The sequence below is a fragment of the Nycticebus coucang genome, chromosome 2, assembly GCF_027406575.1.
Source record: "Nycticebus coucang isolate mNycCou1 chromosome 2, mNycCou1.pri, whole genome shotgun sequence".
NCBI classification, from domain to species: Eukaryota; Metazoa; Chordata; class Mammalia; order Primates; family Lorisidae; genus Nycticebus; species Nycticebus coucang.
In genome coordinates, this window is record NC_069781.1 from 125,318,314 (window position 1) to 125,342,721 (window position 24,408).

At 39.6% G+C, this 24,408-nt stretch overlaps 1 protein-coding gene across 8 annotated transcripts in view; it reads left to right on the plus strand.

The window, feature by feature from the left end:
* Nucleotides 1–24,408, plus strand: part of MCTP2 (multiple C2 and transmembrane domain containing 2) — a 254,048-nt gene that overhangs the window by 133,010 nt on the left and 96,630 nt on the right. For all 8 annotated transcript variants that reach the window (XM_053581770.1, XM_053581767.1, XM_053581769.1 and 5 more), the window contains 4 exons: nucleotides 5,296–5,398; nucleotides 7,303–7,405; nucleotides 22,193–22,294; nucleotides 23,487–23,561. In XM_053581770.1, coding sequence (XP_053437745.1) covers nucleotides 5,296–5,398; nucleotides 7,303–7,405; nucleotides 22,193–22,294; nucleotides 23,487–23,561 — 383 coding nt within the window. The remainder of the gene's footprint in view (nucleotides 1–5,295; nucleotides 5,399–7,302; nucleotides 7,406–22,192; nucleotides 22,295–23,486; nucleotides 23,562–24,408) is intronic.

Below are 24,408 nucleotides of genomic sequence, written 5' to 3' on the forward strand. Positions count from 1 at the left end.
CTTGGTAGAATGCCATGGTGTCACAGCTCACAGCAACTTCAAACTCTTGGGCTTAAGCAATTCTTTTGCCTCAGCCTCCCAAGTGGCTGGGACTACAGGCGCCCACTACAATGCCTGGCTATTTTTTGGTTGTAGTTGTCATTGTTTAGCAGGGCCAGGCCTGGTTCGAACCCACCAGCCCCACTGTATGTGGCCAGTGCCCTAACTACTGAGCTGTGGGCACCGAGCCAGAAGAGCATTTTTAAATGAGGAAACAGCATGTTTCAAGGGCTTTTCAAGGTTGGGGAAGAAAGCACATCAGACTGGAGACCAGAAAGAAAGATGGACCTCTCAGGGGAGAGGAGGCTTAAGTCTTGGGTGGGACTGGATTATGTAGGAATTTAGGGACCAGGTGAAGAAAGTTAAGAAGCTTTTTTTTTTTTTTTGTAGAGACAGAGTCTCACCTTATCGCCCTTGGTAGAGTGCTATGGCATCACAGCTCACAGCAACCTCCAAATCCTTGGGCTTAGGCGATTCTCTTGACTCAGCCTCCCAAATAGCTGGGACTACAAGGCGCCCGCCACAACGCCCAGCTATTTTTTTGTTGCAGTTTGGCCGGGGCTGGGTTTGAACCCGCCACCCTTGGCATATGGGACCTGCGCCCTACCCGCTGAGCCACAGGCGCCGCCCCGAAAGTTAAGAAGCTTTAATAAGGGCGTGATACAATCTGATATAAACCTGTCAAAGTTTATCCCAGAAGCTGTGGGGAGCAAAGATTTTGACGGAGGAATGCAAATGAAGAGCTGTAGGGGATGACACCACATGTGTTTTGGAACCTGAGTAGCAGCAGAAAATGGAGTTAGAAGGAACGTGCTTATGTCACTTGTCTTGTTTTTTCTATTTGGTGCTAGAATCTTATCAGAAATGTAGTTTAACATTTTAGCAAATGGACTCTTTGTTCTCCTTTGCTGTTTTCACAGTCCTAATATGGACGTGTCTGCATCTTGCTCTGGGTATCTGTCACAGGGAAGTGAACAGGCCTCCCCCTGCACGACACTGAACAAGCCAGTCTTGGTCCTAGAGAAGCCCAGGACCCACTTGGAAAGGCAGGAGATAGGGGAAAAGTTGGGCCCAGAAAGAACAGAATCGATGTTTCTTCTTCTTACAGAACCTCTCTCAGCGCCAGGCCTAGTGCTTTCTGCCCTGGGTGGAACATGAAGTGGTTGTTGAACAAACAAGCAGGTGCTTCACAGAGGAGCAAAGTACCAAAACTCATTTTCATAGTAGTCAGGAGCTCCCTGGGGGTTGCAGAGAAAGTTCCACAAAGAGGATCTGTTTAACCTGGCGCTGGAGGTTGGCTGGCATTTTTATTTTCGGAGGGGCATGCAGGGACCAGTCTGTTCCCCAGGTAAAGTAGGAAGCGGGAAGACAGGACAGGGAGCCCCGTGAGCTTGGCGGTTGGCTGGGGCTGGGAAACAGATCTAGCCTTGGCCTCGGGGTGGTTAATGGGCCTAGAGCAGGAGGATTATGTGGTTGACAGACAATACAGATTTCCAGAATGATCAATTTTTTCCAATATACAATAGCAATGTTTGTAAACAAATGGTTGGAAGCCAAGGCATGAAAGCCCAGTTTTAGGAAGTTTAGCCTGTAATGGCTCTGCTGCCCACCTCCCAGCCTCAAGCGTACAATCTTCATCCTTAGCTTCAGGGGTTGTTTGCCCAGAAATCCTTTCTTCCAACCCTGCCTCTCTAGTGACAGTCTAGGTTGGTTCCTGGTTGCTGGACGAAGAAAATGAAATGAAAACTACTGGTCTTGACTTTCCAGCCCGTCTTTGCATCTCTCCACCCACATCTCACATTTCCAAATTACCACCGTTTGCATGTACCCGCGCACAAGCACACACCCCTTCCTAATAAATTTGTCACTCTCATCCGTCCCATCTTCTCAATAAGGACCTTCCCATTTCTGCAAGCCAAACATTCCCCTTTTAAACCTTGCTGGCGATTGACCTCCTTTATGAAGTATTTCTGGACTCCTCCTAACCAGATCACATTTCTCTGAAGTTGCATTTTCTCATCTACAAAATGGCATATGGGGTTGACTTGAGCATTAAGAAAATCTATCTAAAAGAGCTTGTTTTCTTGCAAGTGTGTAGGCAGGTGGATGGAGCAAGCTCCCTCAAGCCAACACCACACACCAGGAAGAGCCGGGGCATTCCCTGCCATTGGCTGTCCCTGGGCTTTGGCACTTTTCGGGGGGGATGGGAAAGGCACGTCTAATTGGGTGTGCCTGCATCAGGACCTTTAAGTATAAAGGCAGACTGCAGAGTGGAACTTTACTGAGTATAATAGCCAAGTGGTGAGGGGAATCCCACGATCAGAGATGAGAGCTGTAGCAACCCCGTTTACTGTGAGGTGAGTGTGAGGGAAGTTTCCGTGGAAAAGGTGTCATTTGCAGTCTCGCAGGGAGCATTCCGAGAGTTCCTTGTAGGTAACAGCCTGGTGGTCATTATGTGTCAGGGCCTGATTCAGAGCTAGGGACAGTGGCTGCTTACTGAATGGTTGTCAAATGAATGATATGACCCCTGATATACATTAAGTATGTGTTAGTTAGTCTGTGTAACTGACATAAAACTATTTAAATGAACACCCACCCACTTGCCATTTAAGACATAGAAATGAATTTTAAAGTGGTGTTGGAAAATAGCAAAAACTATGGGATACATGGTTATCTCAATTAAAAATATCTGTTAAAGTTTATTCAGCGTCCTCATATATCTGCAACCTTTTAAGAGACAGAAATCAATCCATGAAATGTACTCTATCAACATTTTAATGTCTTTGTTTCTTCTTGCTTCTGTCTGCCTGTTTACACCATAATATTAATAACGGCAGCGTTTTAATGAGCTTTGACTGAATTATCTTCAGAGAGTTGGAGCAGTGCGGTCCTTGGAGACACGTAACTGAAGTTCCCAGGTTCTGAAGGGAAGTCTGTTACTCATTAGCTGGGACAGCTGAGAGAGTGCGTGCCTGGGAGGGTGGGAGCAGGCGCAAGCCCACCTGTGCCAGGCCAGGGCCAGGCAGCATCTCCGCCTGCTGTGGGGCCACCCTAGGGCTTTCATTAAAAGTGTCAGACGGTTTCCCTGGAGCATGTGCTGATGGCATGTCATGGCAGTGTCTCTGGAGGAGCAGTGCTGACACCTACTAATAGTCTGACAAACAGCTAAGTAGCTGTTTCAGCCAGGTTGAGCCATCGAGCACGGGGTACCTACACGTTCCCCGGAATGCACAAGTTCCCAGGCGTTGAGGAGACATGTGGGTCTGCCCTGGCCGACTCTTCCCCATTCAACTCTAGCCCCGGGCTCTGCAAAAAACGTGCCCAGAGTAACCTGTCTTTAAGCAAGACTTTTTGCAGACACAGATGGATGTTTGTGTTTGTTTCATTTTGACTGCCACTTTCTCTGCATGATCGTATGTTTTATTTTTTTTTATTTATTTTTTTTAATTAAATCATAGCTGTGTACATTGATATATTCATGGGGCATCATTCACTAGCTTCACAGACCGTTGCATGATCGTGTGTTTTAGAGGAGTCAGAGCCCACTTTTGTCATGAAGGCTGAGAAGCCAGTATGCCTTTAGCGAGCCCCAGGAGGTCAGGCCTGGGTACGTGGCCGGGTACTTTGTGTTTTCATTCAGTGAGGCAAAGAAGCAGGAGGCGAGTTCACATGGGAAGCAGCCACGGTCAGGGTCCAGCAATGGGAATGCTGTGTATCCAGCGTTCTAGGGACACAAAGACCACACCAGACTTTTCCTGGGGTGGAATATTGGCTGGATTTCTGTGCCTAAGTATTCTTTAGTTCATAGTTTTTTTTTAAGCTTGATTTTCTGGCCTTTGTAGCTATTCTGAGAGCTGTTCGATATTTTTTTACTAAATTCCTTTTCTGCTACATTTAGACTGGATCTGTTTCCTCGTTGTAGGTGAGAACCCTAACTCAGTGCCCATGGCTGGGGCATCATCTATTGGTAACAGAGATAATAGCATTGACTTAAAAGCTCTGGCCAGGAACCTAAGTGTCCAGGGCCCTGGTCAGTTGAATAGACTCTCCTGTTTAATACTGACCATCACCCATGCCTCTGATCTTCTTGCCCACTTTTTAAAAAAGATATTCTTCATTCAGGCTCTTGTACACATCAGTCTTCCTGTTGAAGTCTGGTAGCTCACCTAAATGAATTCGATGTGGGTTCAGTAACCTAAATAGGGTCCAGTCAGTGGAGAGACTGGAGCACTCTTTTGTCTTGGCCCCTGCCCCAGCACTCCTTGGCCATTTGTTGGAGAAGCATCTGTCTTGGTGACCCCAATAGAATTAGCAAGTACTACTTTGTAAAATGCCAGCGTGCTGTGGAGACAAGACATGGTAGAGTTATTCATTCTGTCCCCAAGAGTTCCAATTCTAGGTCCCTCGGCCAAAACCAAGGAAAGGAACATGAATTTTTACTTGGCAACTCTCTGGATCCAACTTTAGATTTGGAATCTTCTTTACCATTTTTTGGTGATGAGGTTAGAAAAAGAAGAGGTAAGGTGGGCAAAGTAAAGGATGAGCTTAATTTTTTTTAAGTTAAAAAAACCTTTATTATACTTTAACACATTTCATGGCACCAAAAATGTATCAGGGATGTCCAATTTGCAGCCCAGAGGCCGCATGCAGATAATTTGAGACCTGTATTGCATATCCGTGGTGTTGGATATCACAAAAATGATGTATGGACCTTTTTCTGTGCATATCAGCTTTCACTGATTTTTTTTTTTTTTTTGAGATAGAGTCTCTGTATGTCACCCTCGGTAGAGTGATATGGCATCACAGCTCACAGCAACCTCAAACCCTTGGGGCTTAAGCGATTCTCTTGCCTCAGCCTCCCAAGTAGCTGGGCCTATAGGCGCCTGCCACAACACCCGGTGATTTTTGGTTGTAGTTGTCATTGTTTAGCAGGCCCGGGCTGGGCTCGAACCTGCCAGCTTCGGTGTATATGGCCGCTGCCCCACTCACTGAGCTGCAGGCATCGAGCCTTGTTGATGCTTTTGTGTTTACCGTGTGGCCAAAGATAACTCCTCTTCTTCCAACATGCAGCAGGGAAGAAAACAAGTTGGACACCCTTGATAGAGTCATGGTCATTCTAGATACTAGACGCAACCATGTGCTCATTCACTCAGGAGCAGGGTTTCAACTCCTTGAGAGCCATTTTTATACTTTTTTCTACTTTGTCCACTTTGAGATTCACTTGTCTTTAACAACATTGTGGTGTTCTCTTTCCAGGGAAGAGTGATCCTTTTTGCTTGTTGGAGTTAGGCAATGACCGACTTCAGACACATACCGTGTACAAGAACCTCAACCCTGAATGGAACAAAGTTTTTACATTGTAAGTGTTTTAGCCTCTGGAATACTGAGGGAAGGCTCTAATTTAGAGAATGATTACCCTTGCTGTGTTTGGGGCAAGCTGGAGCTCTTGAGTGGAATTTTTTCTGTCCATTTTTATGGGCAAGGAGTGAATTTTATTGTTGCTTTCAGAAGAAAGCCGTTTATCCTTTCACAGAGTGTGATGTTAATAGTAGAAGAGACCATTGAGAGCTGCAAAGGTGTTTGTAAAGTAGATCTTTTAGTGAGTGACCACATTAATCTGAGTAGATGGAAGTCTCCATTATGTCTAGATTAATTCATTCCTGGGCTAAAGAAAGTTACTAATGAAGACTTGCCTTAAATTCAAGGAGCTTTTATGTTTTAACATTATTTTACTGCAGTGGTTCTCAACCTTCCTAATTCTGCGACCCTTTAATACACCTGGTAACCCCCAGCCATAAAGTTATTTTCGTTGTTACTTAATAACTGTAATTTTGCTACTGTTATGAATCGTAAATATCTGATATGCAGGATGTATTTAGGCGACCCCTGTGAAAGGGTCGTTTGACCCCCAAAGGGGTTGAGACCCACAGGTTGAGAACTGCTGTTTTACTGGCTTGTATTCTGCCAGTCTTTTGGAAAAATACAGATTATCTGTGGATCGTTAAAGACTCCAAAGTCTCCTTGTATTCCAGTTTATCTGAGTGACCGACCTCATAGTGATACCCTACCCACTCTATCAAACTCAGGGATTTAGGAGTCTGGATAAAATTAATTTTCCTAGATTTCTTTTACTTTACTTTACGCTTTACTTTACTTGGCTTTACTTTTACTTTACTTTACGAGACAGAGTCTTATTTTGTCTCCCTGGGTTGAGTGCCATGGCATCCTACTTCACAGCAACCTCTGACTCCTAGGCTCAAGTGATCCTCTTGCCTTGGCCTCCAAGGTAACTGGGACTACAGGCAGCTGCCACAATGCCAGGCTATTTTTAGTAGAGATAGGGTATTTCTTTTGCTCAGGCTGGTCTTGAACAAGCAATCCACCCCCTCAGCCTTCCAGAGTGCTAGGATTACAGGCGTGAACCACCATGCCTGGCCAATTTTCCAAGTTTTATTTAGATTCCAAAACCCCTGAACAAGGAGGGAGACCTCTGTTGAATTTGGGAGGAATGGTGGCATACTTTCCCCCACAAAGCTGAATAAATGCTCTCTCTGTGCTTATAATTGAAAAAGAAAGAAAGAAATGAAGTTCATTTTATGCAGAGTTAATGGTCTTCCTAAAAAGCTCCCAAGGACCTACCGGAAGTGGATTAACTCTGCTGCACAGGTTTGCCCCATGCCAGATGTCAGTTTCTCTTGTTTTCCTAAAACATTGCCCATGGTTGAGGCTTCCTTTTTTCATTGTTGCTGGTGTCTGGCTTCTGGACAATATAAAACAGTGTTTCGAAACTTAGTAGTTTGTGTTTCAACAATGGGAGCCTTTTGGTGTATTTCAGCAAAAGTGATTTCACCACCCTTTTTATTTTTTTTGTAAGAGAGAAGTCTTTAAAGAAAATGTTATTTTCACTCTTCTCCTTTGGAGACTTCTTTGAAACCACTTTGCTTTGACCCTGCCCTTTGTCTCTCCCCTCCTCTTTCTGAACCCTCTTTCTTTCACAGGACCCACCCTGGCGCACACATGGACTATATGGAAAATGTCACAGTAAAAAAGTTGACTTCTTTTTTTCCATACGGATGTCTAAATCGTCTGTGATGGAAGGTTTGGGAATACAGTCCGTTTGATTTAATTTTTGGAATTTAATTAAATGGTAGTTTTATGCTCTAAGGACAGACAGGCTTAATTAGTAAAACTGTTTTCAGATCTTCCTGGAACAGACTTCACTTGTGTGTTTTTGTGTATAATACGTGGCACTTTTTGTTTCAGTCCCATTAAAGATATCCATGATGTTTTGGAAGTGACAGTGTTTGATGAAGATGGAGATAAACCCCCCGATTTTCTTGGGAAAGTTGCCATTCCCTTGCTATCCGTAAGTTCTCTTTATTAATAAACAATTTGTGAGTCATTTGACAGTTGTTGAGTTTCTAGGGTCTGGAGTTGGGCTAAATCTTAGCCCTGGGATGGTGTGGGGGACCCCTCTTTGATATACCAGGGACGTACTATTTTATTTCTTCTTCTTACCCCAATATCTGCAGCAGTTTTATACTTAAGGGAACATTTGTGTGTGTGTGTCAGTCCAAAATGGATTTAACCAACCAACACATTTTGGCTAATCTTTCAATGTTCTCTCAATCTTTCCATTTTAAGAGGGGAGTTCTGTTTGTTCACGAGGAATATAGATCCTTGACTGATTTTTCCATTTATTAATGAGAAACACACATGTGTATTTCTTGATACCTCTTTCCTGCACATTTCTTCAAAGATTAATTGTTGGTAACCGCACATTTGTTCTCAGTACTACTAAAGAACATTTTCCCAGAAGTTCAATTTGTCTTTTTTAGTAGTCACATTTGCTTTAAATCTCAAAAGAAAAAAAAAAAAAAAACACTTTGTGGAAGAAAGCACAGAGCCTCTCTTGAAGAAGAAAGAGTGGCCGTCCATTTAAAGGATAATACACAGGACCAGCGACAGTGAAAAGCTGGGTGAAAAAGTACTTACGAAAGTTGGAAGAAAAGGTATCCAGTAATACCTTCCTTTGGGCAAAAAAGCTAGAGGACAAATTCACCTCTCAATTGGACCTTAACGTGTAACCAAATGTGCTCTTCTAGAAGAGAGAATTTCAGCTTTTCACGTGACCATTGATATAATTTGTTGTAGACTTTATCAGCCAATGGGACTTATTTTGTTCCAAAAGACTTAAGTGTGCCAAAGCTGTTTGTGTATTTTGTGGCTGGAGCATGCTTGTAATCTAACTGTGAGATTAGTTTGCAGGATGTTTACAGAGGGAGGAATGCTGTCCCTCTTAATATTTCTTCTTCTTTTTTTGCTCGCTTGGTTAATTTCTCCCCAAGTTCTCATATCCCTGATGTTATGCGAAGAGGCTGCCTGAAGCATCTGCTCCCTGGTACAGCCGGCTCCTGCCAAATGCTCTGAGCTGTCGGCATCAGGCCACACAGCTCACAGAGAGGTGATAGTAATTTGTCCCCCCCTTTTTTATTACAACATTGTCAGTTATTCCTGTAAGAATACATGTAACAAGAATGTGGGACACACATTACAGAGGTCTGAAGGGACAAGAAGGGAACTCCCTGTACAATCCAGCTTCCTCTGACTTTTTTCCCTGACATTTCTTTCTTTTTTTTTTTTTTTTGAGACAGCATCTCACTCTGTCACCTTGGGGTTGAGTGTTACTAGCTCACAGCAACTTAAAACTCTTGAGCTCCTACTGCCTCAGCCTCCCGAGTAGCTAGGACTAAAGGTGCCTGCCACAAGGCCACCTTAGTTTTTCTGTTATTAGTAGACACAGGATCTCACTCTTGCTCAGGCTGGTCTCGAACTCCTGAGCTCAAGCAAACCACCTCTCTAGGCCACCCAGTGTGCCAGGATTATAGACGGGAGCCCCTGTGTCAGGCTTCTCCTCTTAAACTTTTATAAGTAAATCCCTTCATAGCACATTTTCTTTCTTGCTAGGCAAACACTACTTAGTATCTTTGTTTAACTTGTTTCATTTTATGTGTAAAGGTTTTGTGAATTTGGTCTTTCCAAATTACCAACCCGTGACGTCGCCTGCTTGCTTGCATGTTCGTCTGCTTCTTTCCTTCCCTCCTCAATTTTCTTTCTTTTTTCTCCCCTTTTTTCCTTCCTTCCCTCTTTCCCTGTTTAGATATTTAGTTAGTATCTATTGAGAGATGCTACAGTAGAGTTAACTAGCAAGCCCTGTTCTGCGCACTAACATATGCTGAATTCTTAATTCCCTAGCGACCTAAAGAGGTAGGCTGTATTACTACCTCCATTTACAAATGAGAAGACTTAGGCACAGGAAGGATCCTGTAGCTGGTGAGGAAGAGAGGCAGGGTTTGACTTGAGGCAGTCTCCTGTCTGAGCCTGAGATGCTGAGCGTTGGCTACACTGACAAAGTAAATGTCTATGAAGTAAATATCATGTCGAAAGCAAAGAGTCAAGAGGCTGTTTTGTGTGATCAGCAGGAGGGGCACGGGTTTGAAAAATCAAACATCTTGCTGGAAGGAACCTATGCAATGAACATAAAAGACCCAAAGCCTTCAGTGCCCTACGAACCGAGCAGGACAGGGGCAAACAGGGTGTGTGGATTTCAGTTTGGGAGGACTTGAAAGGGAATGGAACTTGAGCTGGGCCGGGAAGAAAGGTGCTGCTAGTGGCTGGTGGGTGAGGTGAAGCATGAAAGGTCCTTACCAGTAGGGGGTAAAGCATGGGTAGCGGAGCAGAGGGAGGGGGCAAAGCCCTGGGAGAATGAGGAGGAGCCAGGTCCTGCGTGCAGGGTGGGTGTGTGGGTGGAGGGGCCTGGCCGCTCAGGATTGAGGAGGTTGGAGTTTATTAGCAGGGACTCGCTGAAGGCTTTTGATCTGGTCTTACAAATACTGGAATTGTCGATTTGAAATTTTGGGCTCCATAGGGAAGCAAATTAGTGAGAAAAAAGACTCTAACTAGAGGAATTGGTTGAAACTCTCAGAATTAAGCAGTGAGGAAAGCCTGTTGATACCAAGTTGTGTGCTTCTTAGGAGAGGACTTGTTTCTGTCTCGTTTGTGTGTTTTTTTAATATGAGAGAGAATCATAAGAATAGATTTATTGGTGCTTCCCTTTTACCTCTATAGGGTACAGAGCCCTATCCGTCATACTTTATGTCTACAAACAAAAGCTGTATCTCTTAGAGAAGAATAAGAATTTTTGTGAGAATACATTTTCTTTAATCACGTCGTAAACTAAGACTTGATTGATACGTCTGAGAGAAAATGCAAACTACATTTTTAAATGTCTAAGTAAAAAGTGGGATGTACTTTAACTTTTGATCTCACTCAAAATGGTCATGTGCTAAGTGCATTTGCCCCAGTTCAATAGAGAGCTGTTCTAAATTCACTGTATCTTTTTAATGAGGGTGAACGTGCTAGCTGACAATTGGCTCTTTTCAAATCCATGTACTAAAATAAGTAGTAATAATGTTTATTATTGGGGTGAATTGGTCAAAGCACATACGTATGGTTAGACATATATCAGGATTGAGAGATTGTAGGCCGCGAGTCTTCCTTTCATACATTTCCCATCTCTTTAATGTTTTGAAAGAATTTATTTTAAAAAATTGATTATATAGATTGTGGGCGTAATACTTTTAAATCAAATACTCATTGAGTGAAATTAGTATAAAATTGAGATATATTATAATCTGCATACCCATTTTCACATTGCTTCTCCAAGCCTCTAATCCAGGGGTTCTCAACCTTCCTAATGCCACGACCCTTTAATACAGTTCTGTATTGTAGTGGCAAGATGTTTGACAATAATATCCTGTAATGAGATGGCAAATTTAAACTGTCAAGACCCACAGGTTGAGAACCGCTGCTCTAATCAGTCCTGGTAACTACCTCAGTACATTTTAGGGTTTCGAAACATTTCGGGCAGTGTACACCATCTCCTACTATTGAGCTGATTCAATAGATTGATTTAATGTTTCTGTCCTCAGTGACGTGATCCTCATTCTTTCCAGAAAATAAAGCTGGATTCTTCTCCTCTATGTCACTCCTCCTTTCTTCTTTTTGTTTTTGTTTTATTTTTGCTAATCAGTCCCTGCCCCTGGTGTGCAGGCCCCGTGCTCTAACCACTGCGATATGGCATCCAGCTATATATTCTGCATTCTCGTTCAAACATACACTCCTCAGAATTCTCTCATGGGCCAACGTAAGGCGACTTTGAAAGTCAGCTTTCGTGACTTCACCTGTAAAATAGGGAAATCCTGGATTTAGTAGTAGTTCCTAATAACTAGGAAGAAATCATCTGCAGTGTGATGAGGAGCTGGATTCTGAAAGAAACCAGAGTTCCCTCATGCAAGTCAGGTTAGTGAGCACAAGTGCACCTGTAATCAGAAATACGGGCCTTGCCCTGATGCCGTGGAACACCGGAGTCATCTGTGCACCCATGTGTGAAAACTAGCTGCACTGATTACAGCTTCATTTAATTAGTTTTATGGGGCAAATTGTCTGTAATGGCTTGTACCAAATAAATACCACGCAGGTCTGCGTATGCATTTCCAATTAAGGATGAGCCCACGTTTCACCTGCTGTGGGTTTACACATTGAAATGGGATCTTAGATTAATGCTGAAGTATTTGGCCGCTAAAGTAAATAATACTGATAGGTAACTTTACACTAATATTTATGGATTTAGAACCAGGCTGAAAAAAAAAAAGTAATCTGTTGTTAAGGTTTGGTTTTCCAAGGCATAGGTTTGGTTGGGGAATTTCCTACAAATCGGCTTGGAGCCATGGAGGGTGGGTAAAGAGGAGAGAGATGTGTCACATGAGACATTATTTGATAGGTAAGACTTGATCCCAATGTAGGACAAAAATGTCATTTTCAAATGCAGACTTGCAGCTCTCCTTATCACCTACTCCCAGTCTAAAATGTCCATTGAAATAAAGGAAATAAGGCAAATATCTTGATCGTCCCTAGAAAATAGGAAAGGGTACCTGCTGGAATGATCATGAACCTTATGCCAGATGCAGTGTGGATGATATTTGGTTAGCAAAGACAGTCTAAGAGAGAAAGAATGGCACATGAGATTTTCCTAATGTCCTGTAACAAGATGGAAAATTTAAAGCCGAACATATCACGCATGTTGATTAGGTTAAACTTTCCCATTACATGGATAAACCACTTACGCTGAGTCAATGAATAACTGGGGCTGCTTTGGGACACCTAAAACACAGTAATAAAGAAACATGAGCAACAGTGTAGCACATAAATGTAAATAAAAAGTGGTTTAGAGACACGATGCAGATTTTAGGGGTTAAAAAAGATGAATTATGGGGCGGCACCTGTAGCTCAAAGGAGTAGGGCGCTGGCCCCATATGCCAGAGGTGGCGGGTTCAAGCCCAGCCCTGGCCAAAAACTGCAAAAAAGGGGAAAAAAAAAAAGATGAATTATCAATTTTATAACATAAACTTTTAAGTGAGTAACTTCCCACAGACATACATATGCATATTAAAAATATAAGAAAACAAAACAAAACAAACAAAAAATAAAGTTGCACATTGATTTTTCTTGAAGGCCCATATGTTTGCAGGTCCAAATTTCAGAAAGTGTTCATAGTAAAGATCTCTGAATACTATTTCACAGCTACTGCATTTCTGGGCCTGAAATTCTAGAATTTCTTTTGTTCCCAGCAAATTCTTACATGATATTTAGACATCCTTAAGTGGTGGTTCCCAAACTTTAGAGAATAAGCAATATGCTTGATCTTGTGTGTGTGTATACACACAAACTATTCTGTTCAAATGTCCGTTAACTTGTTCAAATGTTGGTCATATTCTGGATCTAAGATTCTCGAGTAGATTCCAAAAAAGCAGAAATTGTCCTCAGTTACAGTACCGTAGAAGTAGAAATTAATAACAAAAATATTATACTAGTTGGTGGGAAAAAGTCCCAAGTAACTAATGTAGTTCCTAAACTGTGATTATAGACGACGTAGAAATCCACAATTGAATACTGTACATAAAAGCTGTGGATAAAGGCCAAAAGTACCATTGAGAGGAAATGCTTACCTTGACTGCTTTTATCATTAAACAAGGAAGGTTGAGAATCAATTAAGCAATGAACAAAAGAAGTTAAATAAAACTAAGAAAATTAGAAATTAATTAATGAAGATTAAAACAAACAGCAGTACTGTAGAAAATATGTGAGTCGTGGGTATAAGTTTTGGGGTTCCTTCCCCCAAAAAACCAATGACCTGGACCAATTATCCACAATGTTTATTTAAAAAAAGGAAAAAACAAAAAACACATACACGATGATTTAAAAACTTAACAAGAATGATAGGGGATTGCTATGAAGCACACTAACCTTCAATAAGGGGTCCGAGAAAAAACCTGCCTAAATGTTAGAGATGCCATGGGGGAACCTGAGTGTTGTAAAAATGTAAAATCTCCAAACGAACTGTAAATATAGTTCCACATTTGGGGAAAGGAACGTATAATAAACGCCAAGGAACATGACCTTAAGCCTAATTACAGGAACTTGAAAATCAGGTACATTGGCTATCCTGTTCAGTAAAAATAATTATTAAAGGATCAGAAAAAGTTACCAAATTATTTCACCTCTTTCTTCCTGTCTCCTCTCCTCCCCCCAATAAGAAAATAACAGATAACCGATCCTTATTTTTCTTATGAACAAAGTTTTATAAACCTTGAAGGGACAGTTCTTATGTTATTTATATTTGTTAAAAACAAGAAAAATGAAACACGAATTTATTCCCTGACACTAGAAATAACTCTAGAATACTATCAAAAATACAGATTTCATAAAAAAAGAATATCAGTAAGGCTCCACACATTAGGAACTCTGTTTAGTTTATATCATTGATATTTTAAAGAATTAAACTCAATTTCATGCAGTGAGAGGGCCACTTAATACTCATCTTTGATTTATGAAGAAAATTCTGCTAAGTTAGTAACTGAGGAGCAACTTTATAATATCTGTCAAAGGCATCACAAACGTCAGTTATTGCTAAAACGCTAAAGACACTGCCTCTATTTCCTTATCTTTAAAATGAAGATAACAATAGTACCTACACAGCAGGATTGTTCAGAGAATTAAGTGAGCTTTTACATTTAGGATTAAAAATTAAGCTTTTTATGTCAGATCTGGCCAATGCAAAATTATAAGGAAAAAGAGCTTATTTTAATAAAGGAAAAGTTATTTGCATATGATATTCGATATTTAACATGAAGAAAACGAATAAACACACTGGAATGAAAAAAATCATAAAATCAATATTAGGGAAAAATATCCACAGCTATGTGCAACAAGAAAATATTTTTATAAACTAAAAGTCACATCAAAGACTACAACAGAAAACAAAAATTATAATGTAGCTATATAGAGAGAAATTCTAGAACTATACTAAAGGGACTTAAAAGAAGACTAAATAATTGGAGATCATTTAATGTATAATAAACCTGAAACCTGGAGTCACTGAGGAAAGGATAAACTATTTAACGAGTGATTCTGGAAAATTTGGTTGCTTATCCTTCAAGGAAAAATGTGTTGGTGCATTATAGCAAGCACAATAACAATTTCAAGACGAATTAAAACATCAAACACTTGAAATAAACTCCATAAAAAAACTTGTTAAAATAGCGTGAAAGTTTTATATAAGCAAGCTAAAAAAATTGGAAGGGTAAGGAAAAAAATCTTAAGATGTCAGCATGGCCAAAGCAAAAATCACCATTATAAATTAAAAGGCAAAAGATAGACTTGTAAGAAATACTTGTGGCATGTAAATGAATACACAAGCTTATTCCTGCTTGTGTGTGTTTTTTAATCAGTAAAGGAAAGGTAAGTCAATTTAGCAGAAACATTAATTCAGTGAAGTAGGAATCCTAATAACTAATAAACATGCGAATGAGTCACAGCTTATTTAGTTATGAACATGGTGGTTAAGTATGTGAACCCTGTGGCCAGACCTCCTGTGTGAGTGCCCCTGGCTCTTCCCTTAAACCAGTCATGATTTTTTAAAAACAGATTAACTAATATAATATTTTTCTAGTAGTTAGCTTTTTTTTTTTTTTGTAGAGACAGAGTCTCACTGTACCGCCCTCGGGTAGAGTGCCGTGGCATCACACGGCTCACAGCAACCTCCAACTCTTGGGCTTACGCGACTCTCCTGCCTCAGCCCCCCGAGCAGCTGGGACTACAGGCGCCCACCACAACACCCGGCTATTTTTTTGTTGCAGTTTGGCCGGGGCTGGGTCCGAACCCGCCACCCTCGGCATATGGGGCCGGGGCCCTACTCACTGAGCCACAGGCGCCGCCCAATAAATATTTTTCAATCTCAAATGTAGAAAAAGGATACTATCAAATTCTGTTAGATGAATATGACTTGGCATAAACCTTCTAGACGGTACCTTAACACAAGGTGCATAAAATTTAATATGCACCCATCTTTGAGCACTTACGGGTGTCCATTTTGGAGAGGCGACTAGGGCTCAGAGAGGTGCAGTAGCTACCTATAGTCACACAGCTAGCAAATGCCAGAAATGGGAATTGTATCTAAATCTGGTGTCATAGCCCTACCCTGGCTCCCTGCTAATAAGCATATGAAAAAAAAAATACGTTGAGTCTCATTTGTTATAAAAAGCTCCCTATTTAGAAACACGAGGCTATTTTCTTTTTGTGAAATTGCTGTGTAGTCAATAAAAATGCCTATGGTTGGTGAGGTTGCAGGGAAATCCCCAGACTTATTCACTGAGGCTGGGTGTGTAAATTAATACAGTATTTTAGAAGAGTAAGTTGGCAATACTTGTGAAGTCCTTAACAATAGGCATCTCTTATGACTCAGCAATTCTATCTCTAGAAATTCATCATTAGGAATACATAATGGATACATGAATGCATCTATATGTAAATTTATAACCATTTTTCCAATTGTTAAAAATTGGAAACAATCTTAATTTGTTGTAACAGGATAAGTAAGCTTAATTATCAAATATTCATGAAATGAAGAACCATTCTAAATTATGTATATGAATCGATTGTTACATGGTGGGGATGTTTCCCCTATATTTTTAAGAGAGAAGTAATTAAAAATAATACAAATTAAATTAAGACTAAAATAGATGATCAATAGATGATAGTTAACAAGCGTTTCCCACGTCCTGTCACTGTGAACTGGTTTTTGCTCCTATTTCACAACCACCTTCTGACATGAGAGTCATTTTTAATTCATACTTTACAGATAAGGAAATTAAGGAACAGAGATGTTGTGTAACTCGTCCGGTGTTATCTCACCAGTCTGGGGCAGAGCCAGAATTTAGCTTCACTTCATCTGCCTCTACAGCGGTGGTTTTCAACCTTCCTTATGCCGCGGCTCTTTAATGCAGTTCCTGTGGGTCGCGACCCACAGGTTGAGAACCGCTGCTCTGGAGTCTCAGGTGTTGTTATCCGATCATAAAGACAAATGTATACTAAAAACTGTAGATGTGTGTTTGTTTTACAATGTTACGTTAACATTGCGTTTTTTCCTGATAAGTAAAAACCTTTCATTTTTTTTTGGAAAATGATAGACAATTTATAGAATTAATGTGTATTGGTTATGATAGGGGCAGGCTATATTTTCGAGCAGTTGATAAGTGCAGTGTACACTAAGGTTTTATGCCATTTCCAAGGCTTAGAGCTGGTTTGGGTTTCAAGCAGTGGAAGGATGGATTATCTCAAATGGGAGAAGAGGGAGGTGTAAGCCGAGGAGGTCTGGGGTGATGAATTCCAGGCTGCCATGACTGGGGGATGGCTGAGCTCTGGGCAGTGCCTACAGTGACCTTGGACATTTCAGTCTCTCATGCTGTTTGTAACTCAGGTCATTGGAGCCAGGCCTGATTCCAAGAGGAGACGAAAATGTGAATTGCTACCAAGTAAAGTGCATTTATTTTCCTGTTGGCTGGCCACACATCAGTCCTTAGAACGTTTTACTGGAGAGTCACTTTCTGAGTGTGTATCACCTGGGACCAATTGATGGATCGTGGTGCTGTCACATTAAAGTATTTTCCTTTTACATGGAATGAAAGGTGTCTGATAGAATAATGCCGTTGACACCCAAATGTTCTCAATTTCTAATGGAAGGTCAAACAATGGGACAGTCAGTGTGGCTCTTTGCTTTGGATTTCGATCTTAACTGTATCTTTCGTCTCTGAAACAGCTATAGGTTTTATTCCTTCATGCTGATTCTGTTTAACTTTACTATTGAAAAAGTTGGCAACTCATTACATCAAAGATTCTTACAGTAAGAGGAATTATTCTGTAATTATTTAAGACATAATTATTTAAGTTGTTCAAGATGAGGTTTTTTCCTCTCTGTTCTCATATGACAAACTCTGTTATATGGTGATTATAAAATAGTTTAATTTTCTAAATATAATGTTTATAGCATATCTTTTACTCAAAATGAGTTTTATCAACCAACTTTTAAAAAGCGTTTCACATCTATTGTGCTTATAGCCTGCTTTAGTAGATTCAATATTGTTTTATATACAGAAAAAGGGGAATCGTTTAAGGATAATTGTGGCTCAGGTTAAAAATTTTAAACCAGATTACCTTCTCAGAAACTTGTCTTCTGGCTCTAAAATCCTGTATCATTACTCAGAAACAGACGTCTTGTACTCTTTTATTCACCAATTTAACTAGGAATTAACTGTTAGTATGCTCTTGATAAAAGCTTTTTGATACAGCATATTGTTACTGAAAATCTAAGGGAGAAGAAAATGCCCATTTTTCTGCTTATGGGTGTTTATATTCCCAGTTAGGTTAAATTTGTTTTACTGTCCTGAAGGGATGCCTTCCCCAAATCATTGCCTATTATTATGCAATCTCTGCATATGGAAAGACAAGTGCACAAAAATGTGTAATCAGTCAGTTTGAAAAGGTTTATCTTGCAAAAACTGAAAGTAAAAACATTATCTACGGTTTCATCCAAGATCCTTATCTCTGAGTGAAATGAAGTCCTCCCAGTGTCAGCCCAAGAAGGCTCTTCAAATAAATGCAGAGTCTTCCTTTATCGTGAACTGAAAACTATATTCATTCCATTTTGCCTTTGCTGACAGATATCTCAAAATTAAATTAGATTTTAATTGAAATGTTATCACATACCTAAGGATGAACGTATCTGTAGATTTTTCTCCTCTAAAGTTTTTTTACTATGTTTTAATTAATTGTGTGTGCTTAACCATTTAATAGATGCTTTAAAGTAACAAATTTCTATTAATAATTTTCAAAGTTCTAAATATTATAGTTTTAAACATGAAATTTGTATGTTTCATTTTCACTTATATAAAATCTCTCATGTAGGAGTTTGGGAAATTGGGGTGTAACAACAAATTTGTATCCTATATTCTTATTTTGGAAGTTAGGTTATAAGGAGGGTAGAGAAGGAAATTAATTTACAAAGTCATCTCTCTCTCTCTCTCTTTATTTTACAGTTTTGCTGTTATTAATATAACACTTAATATTCAAAGGCATTCACTTCCAAATACAAATTAGTACGTTTTTTCTTTCCCTTATCCTTTCCCCAAAATATGTATCTTGTAGCAAACAGCCTCGAAAAGAGGAATGAACTAAACAATAGAATTAATAAATTATTACTTTATTCACATTTTCATTATTATATAGTGGTTTAAAACATATTTTATGAGGAGGAACCCACCCCCCAGCAATTGAAGCAACACCAAACATACATAACTGGAATCTGATAAAACTAAAAAGCTTCTGCACAGCCAAGAACACAGTAAGTAAAGCAAGCAGACAGCCCTCAGAATGGGAGAAAATATTTGCACATTATGTTTCTGACATAGCTTGGATAACTAGAATCCACAGAGAACTCAAACTAATTAGTAAGACAAGAACAAGTGATCTAGTTTCATTATGGGCAAGAGACTTGAACAGAAGCTTTTCTGAAGAAGACAGGTGCATGGTCTACAGACACATGAAAAAATGCTCCTCATCTTTAATCATCAGAGAAATGCAAATCAAAACCACTTTGAGATATCATCTAACTCCAGTTAAGATTATCCCACATCACAAAATTCCCAAACTACAGATGTTGGCGTGGATGTGGAGAGAAGGGAACGCTTCTGCACTGCTGCTGGGAATGCAAGCTGGTATGTTCCTTTTGGAAAGAAGTTTGGAGAACACAAAGGGAACTAAAAGGAGACCTGCCCTTCGATCCTGCAGTTCCTCTACTAGGTGTATATCCCGAAGACCAAAAATCATTTTACAACAAAGATATTTGTACCAGAATGTTTATTGCAGCCCAGTTCATAATTGCCAAGTCATGGAATAAGCCCAAGTGCCCATCAACCTACAAATGGATTAATAAACTGTGGTATATGTACACCATGGAATATTATGCAGCCTTAAAAATAGGTGGAGACTTTACCTCTTTTATGTTTACATGGATGGAGCTGGAACATATTCTTAGTAAATTATCTCAAGAATGGAAGAAAAAGTATCCAATGAACTCAGTACTGTTATGAAACCAATATGTAACCACCCACACTTTCATATGAAAGATAAATACAACTATAGCCCAGAATGAAGGAGGAGAGAAGAGGGGGAAGGGAGGATAATTGGTGGGACCTCACCTATGGTATGTATTGCAAGGGTACATGTCCAGTCTATCAAGAATAAGAGTATAAATGTCTTCACACAATAAGTAAGTGAGGTGAAGGCTATGTTAACCAGTTCCATGTAAGCATTCCAAATTGTATAGAAAAACATTGTACCCCATGATTGCATTAATGTACACAGCTATGATTTAATTAAAAAAAAATAGAACAGTGAAATTCATAGAAACAGAAAGTACAGTAGTGGTTGCCAAAAGCTGAGGTTAGAGTAAAATGGGGAGTTTTTGTTTAAAGGATATGGAGTTGTAGTTTTATAGGATGAAAACATTTCTGGAAGTCTAGAGACTGGTTGCACAACAATATGAGTATACTTAAAACTACTGAACTGTACTTAAAAAGGGTTAAGGTGGTGAATTTTATCACAATTAAAAACAAAAAAAAATTAAAAATGAGACAGATGTATACACTGGCATAAGCCAGTTACCAAATCATATTGATAGATACAAAATGAAGTTGAAAAATACATACAGTTGGTCACTTAGGCAAAAGAATTTAAATACATTGTTAGGGCCATATTTATGAATATAAATTCTCAGTAAAAAATCAGGAAGGATGCCTGCTAAATTTCTATCTACTTTAGGTCCAGGAAAGAGATTTGATGCTGTGGAAGTTCAAAGGGATTTTAAATTTTCCTATTTTTTCTATAGTTTTTGATATTTTTAAAATTTGTAATTTGTATTTTTTTTTAAGATAGTTTTTGATTAAAGTGCTAAACATGAACAGCTTTAATTTATCTCTAGCTTTGATGGCGGATTTAATGTCCCTGGGCGGATTCTGGGTTTTGCTGACGCAATGCTACGGACGTTGAGAAACAGGAAATGGTCATTTACCAAATTAAAAAAAATTCCTTTTGCTATAAAATTATTTCTCTTAATACTGATACCTCTTGTTCTGCTGTTGACCTTCCTTGACCCTTAAGAAATCATGGAAATTTTAAGATAACAGTACAATGCCTATGGGTTGAAGCAAAGCTACGTTGGACCCAAGTCAGCTTGGCAAACTGACAGGCGGTTTTTGTATTTATTTCTTTCAACTTTAACATTGACAATTTATTAAGTGAGACTGTGTATCCAAGCGGATGCTGAGAATCCTGTTTGGACACCGTTTAGGAAGGAAACCAGGTCTTTATGGGGCACCCCCTTCCTCTTAGCTACCGGCCAGGAAAACCATCTCTCTGTATAAAACCTATTCAGTCTGAGACAGGTGGGGTCACTTTGGGAAGGAAGATGACCTCTCCCTTGTAAAGTGGAATTGCTCTGTTCCCCCCGTGACTTATTCAACTCATGTCTACCACTGTTTATAAGAACACTTGTGTGAATGCTTTTCGTGACAGCAATAGTCATTTAAAATATGGCTCAATTTCATACCCTCAGATTTCCTATGGTATTTGAATGTTTAATCCCAGTTATAATCCCAAATAGAGCTTTCGATAAACAGGTTTTGCTGAGGCCCTTTTTAGATTATGTGTCGTAAGAGCCAGAAGTGTGATCGACACATGTACAGCTCCTGTGTAGAGTCAAAGCATGGCTGCTATCAAATCTGAAAAGAGAATGATCAAATCGAACTAAGCAACATGCCTTTTCTGCAGGCCTGATGATTTCCAAAATGATACCGGGAATGCTAGGGTCCAAGGTAGATTGGGGTACGGAACTGATAGGATATGCTAGCCAACAGAAGGTTATCAGAGGAACTCGTTTACTTGGAAGATTTGTGAGCACTTTGTACATTTTGAACAGTTTTGGATTTTGACCTTGACTGTAGCTAGACTGATTTAATTATTTAATTTGCAGAGTTTCCTATGGCTAGTGAGGCACTTACTAATCATTTTATTACATTTTTTTCTTAATTCATGTCTTTACAATAGCTTCATAATCTTTTTTGGGGGGTAATTTTAGATTTACAGAAAAGTTGCTGAGAGAATAGAGTTCCCATGTGCTTCTTACTCAGTTTCTCCTCATGTTAATATTTTACATTACCATGGTGTTATTTTGTCAAAACTGAAAAAACCCTGAAATTGCAGCATGACTATTATTCTGCTCTTTATTTGGATTTCAGCAATTTTTGCTCCAGTAGCCTTTTTCTGTTCCAGGATCTGATCCAGAGGACCGTATTGCGTTTAAGCATTTTATTTCCTTACGTCTTTTCTGATCTATAATACTCTTGGTCTTTCCTTTTTTTTCTCATGACCTTGATAGTCCTGAAAAGTATTGGCCAGGAATTTTGTAGAATAGTCATCATTTTTGAGCAAATGAAAACTTGTGACTGCTGGAATTTTTGAGAATGTTATAACAGTACCCTAGCATTGAAAGTTGATTTATGATGGATTTAATATTTGCATAGTGTTTGTTTCATTTTTGATTATTCTGCTTTCTTGACTTTGCCAGAGTTAATTTTGGTTGTTCCGGTTAAGCCACATAGATACTTTGTACAGTGTGTATTTTTTCTTTTATTTGTGACAGATTAAAGATGGGCAAATGAATTGTTATGTACTGAAGAATAAAGATTTAGAACAAGCTTTTAAAGGAGTTATTTACTTAGAGATGGATCTCATATTTAATCCGGTAAGTCTAACTGGGCCAAACATCCCAACTTTTCTATACCTAAAATAAAAGGTGACCGACCTCAGAGACTCAAATCAATGCAAAATATCTCCAATTTGTTACATCTAGAGAAAGGAAATAGTGGTGTTTTAAAACTCAGCCTAAAATTTGCTGAACATCCCAGCTTTCAACTTGAATTAACCCTGTTGGGTCAGCAGAATTGATGGGGTTTAATTCCCAACAAATCTAAATGTCAAGGAAAAAAATAAAGGGTAGAATTAGTTTTATACTATCTATATATTACATAAAATTTATCAAATGGATATGAAACTATATAATCTATATAATACGTAATGTATCTATATAATATGTAATCTGTATTATGTGTAAGAATTACATATATTTGCATATATGTATTCTCAAATTCCCAGTAATACTAATCTGGGCACAGTCTCTGGTATAAGATCATGTTGTTCCTTTTCCTTCCCTTTCCCTTCAGGGAAGTCACATGAGCATGTTACAAGACAGATCACCCTCATCTCCTGTTTTGTTTTTTGTTTTTTTTTTCTTTTCAGGCAACCATTTCTATATAGATTATGCACACAGGTAAAGCCTAAGATTAAAGGAAAAGAGGAAAATATTTTGGTTAGGTGATTTTTCAGTCGTCCATGTGATGTAAAGGAGAAGGACTTGGATTTGAGTCTTTGCGATTTTACTCAGTCTGGTAGTTTGAACAAGTCAGTGAGTCCCTCTGAGCCTCAGCTGGTCATCTGTACAGTGGGGCCAAAATGGCTCATCTACTTACCTTCCCAGGTTCTTTAAAGGATATGAAGTTCTCTTTGGAAAGGGTATTTTTATCACCTGGAACCTGTTATTCACATGCCAGGTATTATCGGTGAAAGCTTAATTAAAAAGGAAGTGAAAGAGAAGTTTGATCTTTTATTAGTCTGAGAACTTCCCGAACCTCAACCTCTGCTTTAAAATACCTCTGAGGAATTAGCAAAATGCAGACAACACTCTCCTAGCTCCGTCTGCCCTACACTGGGGACTCCCATGGAGTGAGAGCTTGTGCAGGGCTCAGAGGTAGCTGCCATTTCTTGGCTTCTTACCAAAGGCCACAGGTCAGAAGACCCTGGTTCTTCCCAGTCATTAGGAAGAAATCAAGAATGAAGTCTGCATAACTGTTGCCCTTATGATGATGATGTCTTTCTAGGTCAAAGCAAGTATCAGGACCTTCACTCCCAGAGAAAAGCGCTTTGTTGAAGATAGCCGCAAGCTGTCCAAAAAGGTAGGTGGGGACAGTAAGTGGCTTATTGGTGCCCTGAGGGCCCAGAACCTGAAGTACTTACTGTTACTTGTTTCTCTTTTTCCTTTCTTTTCTCTCCTCTTCTCTCCCCATCTCTCCACTCCCCATCCCTTCACCTTTTTTTACCCCCTTCTCTCCTAAAATAAGGACTTCATTGAACTCTATAAAAAGGAGACGACTTAAAACACACCCATTGGATGAGGCAGGTGTCAGCCCACACTTTTCTTCAGAATCATTCTGTAAATGATTCCTAGCGCCAAGACTCCATAAATCTTCCAGAACTGACCTGCCTTACCACCCCGCTGTAATCACAGCCCTCTCAATCTCTGCCCTGCAGTTTTGGGGAGGTGTTCTCCCTGTGAAGGCAATAATGAAATGAACTCATCAGCTCTGTAGAGACTTTGGCCCTAGATTCATTATTAGGGCCAAAATTATTGTGCTGAACATGATTGAAACAGGCCACCCTTTCCACTTAGAGAATGTACTGGCCTTTCACCCCATGTTAAGTTAACTACCTCTCCCTCTGGCCGTTGCCTTTAATTTCTCTCTCATCAATTCAACACAATGTAAAGATGAGGACTCAGTAGTGAAAATTCACATTGTTTTACCAAGACCTTTGTGTTTCTTTTTCAAAGTCCCTCCCTGTCAGATTCAGAAGACAGTTCAGGACTTAACTCTGTACCTATTGTCCCACTTCAGTTGTGTAACAAAGAACAAAGTGTCCCCTTTTAAAAGTGTTTATTACTTCTACCACTTCCTTTGGGGTGAGCAGCTGTGGATTACATAAATCAGTTAAATATAAAGGCATCTTATCATCCTTTTATTTCCC